General features: G+C 40.0%; 1 protein-coding gene across 3 annotated transcripts in view; it reads right to left on the bottom strand.

Annotated features, from left to right (window-relative positions):
* emc10 (ER membrane protein complex subunit 10) overlaps nt 1-12,398 on the bottom strand; it is a 155,891-nt gene that overhangs the window by 129,188 nt on the left and 14,305 nt on the right. For all 3 annotated transcript variants that reach the window (XM_072271912.1, XM_072271913.1, XM_072271914.1), the window contains exons 2-3: nt 4,746-4,812; nt 1,126-1,238 (exon numbers count right to left, since the gene is read on the bottom strand). In XM_072271912.1, coding sequence (XP_072128013.1) covers nt 1,126-1,238; nt 4,746-4,812 — 180 coding nt within the window. The remainder of the gene's footprint in view (nt 1-1,125; nt 1,239-4,745; nt 4,813-12,398) is intronic.

Raw genomic sequence — 12,398 nt, 5'->3', positions numbered from 1 at the left:
CTATCGCCCTGTACTCCATCCCTTCTCCCCATCTTTTTAATCTGGCTTGTTCTCCCTTCCTTTCTGGTCTTGATGAAAAGTCATGGCCTGAAACGTTGTAAGTTTATTCCTCTCCAAGGATTTGGAGGAATCCTCTCCAAGGATTCCTCTCCAAGCCAGACTTGCTGAGTTCCTCCAGCATTTTGTACGCGGTGCTAAAACAGGTGATCTTTTCAGGAGTCTGGCTTTGGGCATGCAAATAACATGGCAAAGCCAATGAGTTTAACTAGGACCTCATCACTGGTAAATGCAAAACTATAATATGCTTACGTTATTCACTTGATCATACCATCAATACCAACATCAAACCTACAAACATCTGTAACTTTGTGAACTTTAACTTGGAAGGCCAAATGTATAATTACTGAAAAGCATAAAGCTTTGTAAATGTAAACAAAGATCACCTAGCCATTAAATAAAATTCTAGACTGAGTATACTGAGCAAACAATCAACATAACAGTGTTTAACATATTCGTCACGTCCAGAAACTACCTTTTGCATAATATACCCACAAAATCATGACCAGATATAGAGAAGTTAACGTGGATAACAAAATTATTTTCCATGCATCTTTATTGCTCTTTAAGAAAACTATTATCAATGGAGTTCAATTCTGGCATCATCTGGTAGGAGCTTGTTATGTTTTCTTCATGACCAGTGTGGGTTTCCTCCCGGTGCTCCAGTTTCTTTTCACAGTCCAAAGGTATACCCATTAGTAAATTGTCCTGTGATTATTCTAGGGTTAAATGGGCAGCACAGCTTGTTGGTCTGGAAGAGCCTGTCCTAGATTGTATTTCCACATAAACAAAAAAAAAATAGGTACATATAACTCGATGATAATTAGTCGCTTAGCAATTTCTGGGCTCAGTTATACTACTTAATGTGCATAGTCACAACATGTTAACTTACTAACTAAAGGTTTTAGTAATGCTTGACACTATGATAGCAATAAAAAAAAACATTTAAAAGCTAATCACTAACTTGTAGGGAAAATAAAGAAAAGTTAAGGCTAAAGAAAACAAAATGCATATTTGCTAATTTGAAGCTACTTCTCTTCAAGAATCCAAGGACTTGGTATTACTTACTCTGAGTTTGATCCTTTCATCCTCTGTCAGTTGCATCTGGTTTAGAGTGAGGGCATTTTCACGGCCTGGTCTCCATAGAAATGAACCTCTTTTTTTATATTGCACGCTATCATCTACAATGAAAAGATAAATCTTTATTGCTCTGTGATGATCTATAAACAAAGGGTATCTGAATTTATTGACTTCAAAATATTGCTCTTGGATTCTGAACAGCAACGATAAAAATGTTGGCTGAAACTTCCCCCATCCAATGACTGCTCTCACAACAGAGGACAGCTCACTCATCATAAACCACTAATGCAATCACACAGTAATAAGAGGCCACTTCAAGTATTGAGTCCATACCAGCTCTTTCAAAGAGCAATTGTTAGCACCACTGTCTGTTCTTCCCACATTTTGGCAAATTATTTCCCATTCAAAGATAGAGATTAGCTTTATTTGTCACAAGTACATTGAAACATACAGTGAAATATGTCTTTTTGTCACTGACCTACACAGTCTGAGGGTGGCTGCAAAGTGCCGCCATGCTTCCAGCACTAATAGCATGCTCACAACTTACAAACCCGGACAAACATGTAGGTCTTTCGAACATGGGAGGAAACCCACTCGGGCACAGGGTTAACATACAAACTTCTTACAGACAGCAGCAGGAATGGGACCCATGATCACAATCATGATCACTCTCACTATAAAGCATTGCGCTACCTGCTATATTACCCCTACTAATACACATATTAATGCAATTTCTTATCATGGCAACTACTGAATCATGTCCATTAGATACAGTGGTGTTAGAAAGCTTATGAACCCTGTAGAATTTTCTCTATTTCTGCATAAACATCATCTTAAATGTAATCAGATCTTCACGTAAGTCTTAAACTAGATAAAGAGAACCCAATTAAATAAATAACACAAAAAACATTGTACTTGCTCATTTATTTATTGAGAAAAATTATCCAATATTACATGTATTTATTGGGAAAAGTATGTGAACCTTTGCTTTCAGTAACTGGGGTGACCCCTTGTACAGCAATAACTTCAACCAAACGTTTCCATTGACTGTTGATCAGACCTGCACATCAGTTTGGAGGAATTTTAGGCCATTCCTCCTTACAAAACTGCTTCAACTCTGGGATGTTGGTCGGCTTCCTTGCATAAACTGCTTGCTTCAGATCCTTCCACAACGTTTCTATAGGATTAAGGTCAGGACTTTGACTTGGCCATTCCAAAACACAAATTTTCTTCTTTTTAAACCATTCCGTCCATTGCTGATTTACTCTTGTCTTTCAGATCATTGTCTTGTTGCATTATCCAACTTCGATTAAGCTTCAGGTGACAGACTGCTATGCCTGGCGTTCTTGATATAATTTTGAATTCATTGTTCCCTTAACGATTGCAAGCTGCCCAGGCCCTGAGGCAGCAAAGCAGCCCCAAACCATGATGCTCCTTCCACCATGCTTCACACTTGGGATGAGGTTTGGGTGTTGGTGTGCAGTGCCCTTTTTCCTCCAAACACAGTAATGTGCATTTCTACCAAAAAGTTCAACTCTTGTCTCATCTGTGTACAGAACATTGTCCCAGAAGTGTTGTAAAACATCCAGGTGGTCTTTTGCAAACTTGAGACGTGCAGCAATTTTTTTTGGAGTGGTTTCCTCCGTGGTGTACTTCCATGAACACCACTCTTGTTCAGTGTTTTTCTTATAGTGGACACATGAACAGTCTTTAGCATGTTCTAGAGATTTCTGCGGGAGTTTTGCTGTTACCCTTGGGTTCTTTTTCACCTCATTCAGCTTTACACATTGAGCTCTTGGTGTGATCTTTGCAGGACGCCCACTCCTAGGGAGAGTAGCAACAGTACTGTTTCCTCCATTTGTAGACAATTTCTCTTAATGTGGACTGATGAACACTCAGGTCTTTGGAAATCCTTTTGTAGCCTTTTTCAGCTTCATGCATCTCTGCAATTCTTCTTTTAAGGTCCTCTGAAAGTTGACTTGATCAAGGCATATTGTACATAAACAGATCTTTCTTGAGAAGAGCAGGCTCTGTCAGTAACCTGACTATGTGTGTCTTTTTTTAAGGACAGGACACTTCTACACCCCACACCTCCAATCTCATCTCATTGATTAGAACACCTGACTCCAAATAGCTTATGTAGAAGGCATTACCCCAGAAGTTCTCAAACTTTTTCTAACAAATACATGTAATATTAAATTATTTGTCTCAATAAAAAAAATGAACAGGTTTAACTTTTTGTGTTACTTATTTAATTGGGTTCACTTTATCTAGTTTTAGGACTTACATGAAGATCTGGTCACATTTTAGGTCACATTTAAGCAGAAATATAGAACATTCTACAGCATTCACAAACCTTCTAGCACCACTGTAATACTGCCCAAACCTAACCAAATGCAGAATTATTTTTTAAATCCTTCAGGTTACGCCTCTTTCTTTCATCAATAACTTTAAGTCTGTGTTCCTTATGACATCTTCAGTCAAAGGAATGTTTGATACAGCAGTTTTTAGTGTATGAAGCTGCCAGGAGATGAGGATATTGATATTGGTTTGGTTTATGTTTTCAAATATACCAAGATACAGTGAAATCTTATCTTGCATACTGTTCACACAGATCAGAGCATTACACAGTGTGCTTCAGCTAGAATAAGGTAAAACAGTAACAATGCAAAATGAAGTGTAAAAGCTATCAAAAAAGTGCAGTGTAGGTAAATGATAAGGTACAAGATCATAATGAGGTAGACTGTGAGGTCAAGGGTCCCTTACATCATACAAGAAGTCCATTCAAGAGGCTGATGACAGTGGGATAGCAGCTGCTCTCGAGCATGGTGGTATGTGCGTTCAGGGTTTTGTATCTTCTGCCCAATGGCAGAGGGGAGAAGAGAAAATATCTGCAGTGATTGGGGTATTTGATTATGCTGGCTGCTTTACTGAGGCAGCAAGAAGTTTAGATAGAGCCATAGAGGCGAGACAGGTGTCCGATATGTGCTGACCTGTGTCCACAGTTTCTTGCAGACATGTGCAGTACAGTTGCCATACCAAGTTGTTATTGATCCAGACAGAACGCTTTCTATGGTGTATTGATAAAAGCTGGTAAGAGTAAACAGGGACATGGCAAATTTCTTTTGCCTCCCAAGGTAGCAGACATGTTGGTGACTAACACGAGAGAGTCTGGGATGGTGGAAATCCAAAGCAACACACACAAAAAGCTGGAGGAACTCAGCAGGTCAGGCAGCATCTATGGAAATGAATAAACAATCGACATTTGGAGCTGAGACCCTTCTTTGTGACTGAGGAGGAAGGGGGAAGATGCCAGAATAAAAAGGTGGGGAGAGGGGAAAGGAGACTAGCTGGAAGGAGATAGGTGAAGCCAGGTGGGTGGGAAAGGTCAAGGGCTGGAGAAGAAGGAATCTGTTGGTGAGCTTTCTTGGCTGCAAAATCAATATGATTGGAGTAGGAAGGGCTATTGGAGGTGTTCACACCTAGGAACATGATGCTCTCAATAGCATTCCATAGTATCCACTGTAATGACCTTAACCAAAAATTGTAACTACTATTACCCCATATTCATTACTGAAGGTCAATTCTCACTTGTGTTATAAACTTACCAAATTCAAATGAGTGTTCAAGCAGTATAGACACTCCTGCAATTTCAGAATCTACAGCATCTCCAGGCTGAAAGAGAAGGAAAATAAATTAGTATGTATGCACTGGTGCAGTACTGTACAAGAGATCATTCCCCCACTGTGTGTTCGGACACACCACCAGGGGCCATCAGACAGGTCAGAACCAAAGTGGCCAAACAACTCTAGTGCACAGCTTCTCAAAATCGATGCATGATAAATTAAATCTGAGTGAAAGCAAGGTCCTAAAAAGCAATAGATAAGCGCCAGCAGGCATCAAATAGGCATTAATCCTACATTTTAATATTATGGGTAAAAATAATCTGCTAAGCTCTGGTCTTCTTGAAATTGATTCATTCTGTTCCAGTTTTTCTTCAAGCACTGACAATAGATACGCAGTCAGACTTTTTTTTATTGAAAAAGATTATAGAAAAATACATTCAATCCAAAATATTTCATGTATTAATTATTTATTTTTACTTGGAAGAAGCTGGAGACTATGAAACACTATGTTGAGATTATAAACACAAAAGATTTTGCAGATTGGAAGTTTGGTTGATCACCAAGCTTGGGAAAATGTTTACAGACATTTCAGCTACAATCGAGAAGCCATTGTCAGTGCGGAGTTGGACCATCAACCGCACACTAATAATGGCTTCTCGATTGGAGCTGAAACTTCTGCAAACATTTTGCCAAGCTCGGCGATAAACTAAACTTCCAAAGAGCCAACCTGAGTTTTCCAGTTCTGCAGAAACTGGAAATTCAGAGCAACACACAAAATGTTGGAGGAACTCAACAGGTCAGGCAGCATCTACGTAGGGGAATAAACTGTCGAAGTTTCCGGCCAAGACCCATCATCGGGACTGGAATGGAAGAGAGAAGGAGCCTGCTGTCTGACCTGCTGAGTTCCTCCAGCATATTGTGTGTTTTGCATTAAGTTGAGTTCTTTGGAGTTAAGGAGAGAGAAAAAAAAATGATTAACAAACAATGTCTTTACAGGTACTGGTTACCAGTTCCACTCAACACCCACATTCAGTTACACTAACTCCAATACAATGATTTATAAATGTGATTCCAAAGGATTCACAGAATTACAGAAATTTATACAACAGTTGAGCATTTGGCCTATCTTACTGATGTCAGCCGTAAGTGGAGCTAAGTAGGCTATCTCAACTTCACAGTACATAACCATAAAGCTGTTCAAATACTTAAATACAGTGAGGATTTTTGCTTCAACTATCCTTTCAGCCAGATACAACCACAGATCAAGTAAAAAGCTTTTTTTCTTCATTCTACCCTGAGCGTTCTACGAATTAAATTAAATCTTAATTCCCTAGTTATTGATCGCTGTCATAGAGACTTACAGAACAGAAACAGGCCCCTCAGCCCATCTAGTCCACCACAAACTGTTATTCTATCTCATCCCATCGACCTGCATCTGGACCATAGCCCTCCATACCCCTCTCCATCCATGTGCTTATCCAAGAAACTCTTAAAAGCTGAAATTGCATCCATATCCATCATTTCCACACTTGCACCACCCTTTGAGAGAAAAAATTTCTCCTCAGGTTCCTCTTAAATATTTCAATTTTCACCCTTAACCTATGACTTTTAGTGCTAGCACCCAATCTCAGAGGGAAAAGCCTGCTTGTATTTACCTATTTATACCCTCATAAGGAAATAAATTCATAAAACCCCATCTCAACCTTTCACAGCTTTATGCAGCTCAATGAAATTTACCCTCAATCTCCCTCATTCAAAAGAAACCCCAAGCCTGTATCCTCAATCGTAATTCGCCAGTCCTAGCACTATCACATCATTCTCACTGGTGTCCTGCATGGCTTTAACATTCAGCTGAAGGAGAGAACACAAAGGCTGAGATAAGGGCAAACGTTTCAGGAGCCTTTGCAAACACCCCTTCTATACAAACCATCACCTTCAGGAATCAATGAGCTCGGACTCCCAAAGTTTGGCTGTTCATCCAGAGATCATTGAAGCAGCTTATAGCACTGAAGTGGGCCTTTCAGTCCACCTTCACCATGCCAACCAAGATGTCCATCTGCAGCAATCCTATTGACAGCAAAAGACTCAGGCCCCTCTACACCTTTCCTATTTAAATACACAGGTCTCCTCTAAATTACTCCTCTCTCACCTTAAACCTGCGCCCTCTAGTCCTAGACTCTCCTACCCTGTATAAAGATTCTGACAATCTATCCCCTTCACAATTTTATAACCCTTACCTCACAGATTCCAGTAGAAATAAGATACCAGCCTATGCAATCTCTTATAAGCATAACCTTCCATTCCCAGTGAATCTCTTTTGCACTCTCCATATTACTACCTCAATGTGGCAACCAGAACTGCTTGCAACACTCCAAATTCATTCTGAACAATGTTGCAGTTGTACAAAACACAAAGCCCTAACTCTGATACTCAATTCCTCAGTTTATGACAGCATGCATACCACAAGCCTTCTTCACCATCCCATTCACCTGTTCAGTATTTTCAGGGAACTATCGACTTGTACTACAAGATGTCTCTGTACATCAATGGCTCCCAAGCTCCTGCCATTCATTCTATTTGTCCTACCAGAATTTGCTTTCCAAAGTGAATTGCTTCACACTTGTCTGGAATAAATTCCACATTCCACCAGTCCACCCAACTTTCCAGCTGATCTGTGTCCCACTACATCCTTAAGCAACCTTCTTTATTACCTACAACTCCAGCAATTTCCATGTCACCTGAAATTTACTCACCATATCCCCCATGTCTCACCCAAGTCACTTACAATAAAAGATCCCAGTACCAATCTCTGTAATGTATCATCTGTTAAAGATTGGCTGTCAGAAAAGCTGATTAAGTTAAGCCCATGTTCCAAAGTTATTGACCACTACCCATCCACCACTACCCTTTGCCTTCTATCAACCAACCAACTTCAGATCCGTTTTGGCAATACATCTCGGATCCCTTATACATTAACTTTCTGGACCCGTCTAAGATGCAGCTCCTAACCAAATGCCTTACCATGCAAACCACATTTACTGCTCTACCTTCAATCTTCTAAGTTAACTCCTCAAAAACTCAGATTTGTGAGACAAGATCTCCTCTACACAAAACCATGCCCGACTCCTCCCAATCAGTCCCTGCCATTGCAAGCCAACATGAATTCTGTTCTTAATATCCTATCTTTAATATATATTCCTTGGCCTAGTTTGCTCTCCCTAGTTATCTCACACTCACAAGACCAAGTTATATTTGCCTTTTTAAAAACCTACCCCCTTTAATTCATTCATTATTTAAGGCTCCTTTTCATTGACTACAGCTCTGCCTTTAATACCATCATTCCAAATAAACTGATTCCTAAGCTCCAGAACCTGGGCCTTAACACTCAGATCTGCAGCTGGATCTTCAACTTCCTCACAGACAGGACCCAGGCTGTAAAAATAGGAGACAAGCTCTCCTCTACAATCACTCTGAGCACCAGTGCCCCACAAATCTGTGTACTCAGCCCCCTGCTGTACTCACTGTACACCCATGCTTGTGTAGCCAAGTTTCTATCGAACTCAATATATAAGTTTGCTGATGACACAATTGTAGGCCGTATCTTGGGTAATGATGAGTTTGAGTAGAGAATGGAAATTAAGAACCTGGTGGCATGGTGCGAAGACAATAACCTATCCCTCAACTTCAGCAAGACGAAGGAATTGGTTGTTGACTTCAGAAGGAGTAGCAGACCGCACGACCCCATTTACATCGGTGGTACGCAAGTGGAACAGGTCAAAAGCTTTAAGTTCCTCAGGGTCAATATCACAAATGACCTGACTTGGTCCAACCAAGCAGAGTCCACTGCCAAGAAGGCCCACCAGCACCTTTACTTCCTGAGAAAGCTAAAGAAATTTGGCCCGTCCCCTAAAACCCTCACTAATTTTTATAGATGCACCGTAGAAAGCATCACAACCTGGTATGGAAGTTGTCCTGTCCAAGACCGGAAGAAGCTGCAGAAGATCACGAACACAGCCCAGCATATCACACAAACCAATCTTCCATCCTTGGACTCACTTTACACCGCACACTGGAGCAGTGCTGCCAGGACAATCAAGGACACGACCCACCCAGCCAACACACTTTTCGTCCCTCTTCCCTCTGGGAGAAGGCTCAGGAGCTTGAAGACTTGTACGGTCAGATTTGGGAACAGCTCCTTTCCAACTGTGATAAGACTGCTGAACGGATCCTGACCCGGACCTGGGCCGTACCCTCCAAATATCTGGACCTGCCTCTCGGTTTTTTTTGCACTACCTTACTTTCCCTTTTCTATTTTCTATTTATGATTTATAATTTAAATTGTTATTATTTACTATTGATTTGTACTCCAGAGAGCGCGTAACGCAGAATCAAATATCGCTGTGATGATTGTACATTCTAGTATCAATTGTTTGGCGACAATGAAGTATATTTACAAGTTCGCTTTCTTCCCAATGATCAAGCACCATCAATTTTAATATAATCACCAAATATTTAATCTACACCTCAAAAAACGATACTAAGTCCAGCTCCACTGTATCTCCTTTTTAGTATTACACATTATTCTCTATAACAGAGCCAAATTTAATCCAGCTTGCCATTTTCTGCTAGTTTTCACTTTCCTGATCAATCTACCATTTGTCAAATTCATGGATCAAAGCTATTTCCCTCATCAATCACCCTTGCTACTTCACAAAAGTTCAATCAAGCTAGAATTTTCCTTTAATAGATCCATGCCAATTGTCTTTGGCCATTAACTTATCCTGATGAAGGATCTCAGACTGAAACATTGACTCTTTATTCCCTTCCATAAATACTGCCTGACTTGCTGAGTTCCTCCAGTATTTTGTGTCTGTGCGCTCAATATCTACAGAATTTCATATATCTACAATGATACCTGGTTTTGATTTATGCTAGTCTCCAGAATTATTCCAATAATTCACCTTTTGTGAATGTCAGCTTGTAGTTACTCAGTCTACCCTTTATTGAAACCACTTCAGTGTTGTAATCCCCTACCACCACACCACAGTCACTAAACACACACACAGTAGTTCACAGTAACAAAGATGACCATCTCCCCCACTATTTTAGTTCAAGTAGAGGATGCTCAAGGGCAGAATTGATAAAACTCTCTTTTCACTCTTGCACAGTAATTATAGACATACTTTTCTCCTTCGAACATGGAAACACATTGATTAAGAAATTAGGAGAGATGATCCACAGTGCCATGGGAAAAGGGCAAAAAGCTTCAAACCCACTTCATATCTCATTGACAGAGCATGTTAAGTTCCAACTTCAGAACTGCCGTAAAAAAAAATTTACATCAATTACTTAGGAAATACAGTTATCATGTAGAAAATGTGACATTAAACCTAAGGACTGAATCCCACCAGTAGCAATAACCAAGTAATAAACCACAAGAAATTTTGCCGATGCTGGAGATCCAATGCAACGCATGTAAAATGTTAGAGGAACTCAGCAAGTCAGGCAGCATCTATGGAGAGAAATAAACTGTTGATGTGTCAGGCTGAGATCCTTCATCATGACTGGAAAGGAAGACTCTTCATCTGTCTCGGCCTAAAATGTCAACAGTTCATTCCTCTCCATAGAATGACCAAGTTAGTTTTGTATAGTGCTACTGGTTGAAGGATAAACATTCCTAGGGCACTGAGAAAAATTCTCCAGCTGCTTCTCAAAATAACGTTAATGGATCTTGAAATCCATTCAATACAGCAAACCTTGCCGCAAATAGTGGATCACTTTCATTCTGTCCTGAAGTATCCAACTAAACTTTACACTCAAGTCTATGGAGTTGAGCGTGAATCCATGATGTTCAGGCATAGATTGAAAGCAGCTGTTACCAAGATAAACCCAATGCTGAATAATAGGAATTAAAGATGGATCTCTAGCCCGAAGACAAACTGTAATCATTAACCCAATCAGTAATGCAGGATGTTAAGCACAAATGCTGTAGATTAGCTTTATAAAGATAAGATTTGAAGATTAGCTTTATTTGTCATGCGCACATCGAAACGTACAGCAAAATGTATCATTCTTTTTTGCGTCGACAGCCAACACAATCCGAGAATTGTGCTGGGAGCAGTCCACAAGCGACACCACGCTTCAGACGCCATCACAGTATGCCCACAACTCAACAACTCTAACCTGTAGGTCTTCAGAATGTGGGAGGAGACCAGGGCGCCAGGATGAAACCCACACAGTCACAGGGAGTATGTACAAACTCCTTCCTAAGCAGCGGGAATCAAACTTCAACTGGTGATCACTGGCATTGTAAGGCGATTACACTAACAGCTATGCAACCATGCTACCCCATGCAATAGTTTACAAGTATTCTTTCAATAAATGCATTTGAACTGCCAGTCAACCAACAAAGCCTGATGAGAAACTTACAGTGATCAATTAAAAAGATTATACAGGATATATTTTCAGCACCAATATTAAAATATAAAGCCCATGAGCAATTACCCTTATGGTGATTTACTACCATGTTAAAGCGGCCTTGTACCTGAAGTGATTACTCATTGTGAATCAAGCAGTTTGCTCTTTATATTCACAGCTACATTCGTTTTGAGAAAAATGTTTTTGGAATGAAGCGAAATTGGAAAAATTCTGCCCATTTCAAGATAGGCCCAAATCTCAACAGGACAGAGCAGTACTCTCTCAAAGAGACTATATCTGTCACTAATGCAGATTTATTGGATGAAAGTACGCAGTATATCACAGGATGACTGCACAAAGTATGCTAAGACAGAAATGTGCAGGTTTTCTGGAAGCAAATGTAATACTTAATTTTATTTATGCCTTATTCTTAAGCACTTTTTGTAATCTGTGACAAAATCATTTCAGATGGTTCTAATTATGTATTCTGCCTCAAAGATCACCATGCCTTGGATTACGGTAATGAGAAGATGAAAAACTGACATTCTCAAGGATTTATGAGGTTCGCATACAGTTATCTTTAAGAGAAGAATCTTTAAGAGATGATCATATTGAAAGGTCAAGCAATGATTTGGGCTGCCTCAGCTCAGTACAATTGTTTCAATTTATTCATTTATCACAACATGGAATTCACTGGCAAAGCTGGCGTGTATTTTTCATTTCTAATTACCCTGGGGAAACTAGCGGCGAGTTACTTTTTAAACCATTGTCGTTTTTTTCTTCTGAAAGCACTCTCACAATTTGACATTACTTTTCATTTCCCCCATATCCAAACAGCAGGAGGAGAAATAACTATAATGCACAACAGTGCATGCAGGGGCAATGGTCTTCTGAGGCTGAGGTTCAAGTGGCTGCCAGAAGAGATTTTAAAGAGTTTCTCCACACCTAACAATCAGCACATTAAGGAATCCAGCTTCCCCTCCAAAAAATTAAAGATTAGCTTAAATTGTCACATGCAGTGAAATGTATCATCTGTGTCAATGACCAACAGTCCAAGGATTGCTCTGAGGGCAACATACAAGGGAGTCAGTCTACGCCAGCTTAATCAAAGACCTTTCACAGCTCAGACCATCTCTCATTCCCCTCTACCCTTCAGGCAAAAGATACAACAGCCTGAAAGCGTCTATCACTAGACTCAAGGATAGCTTCCATCCTGCT

This window comes from Mobula birostris, chromosome 11 (genome assembly GCF_030028105.1).
Source record: "Mobula birostris isolate sMobBir1 chromosome 11, sMobBir1.hap1, whole genome shotgun sequence".
Classification (NCBI taxonomy): domain Eukaryota; kingdom Metazoa; phylum Chordata; class Chondrichthyes; order Myliobatiformes; family Myliobatidae; genus Mobula; species Mobula birostris.
The sequence above is the reverse complement of the archived record's forward strand: the minus strand, read 5'-3'. Positions and strand labels throughout refer to the sequence as shown.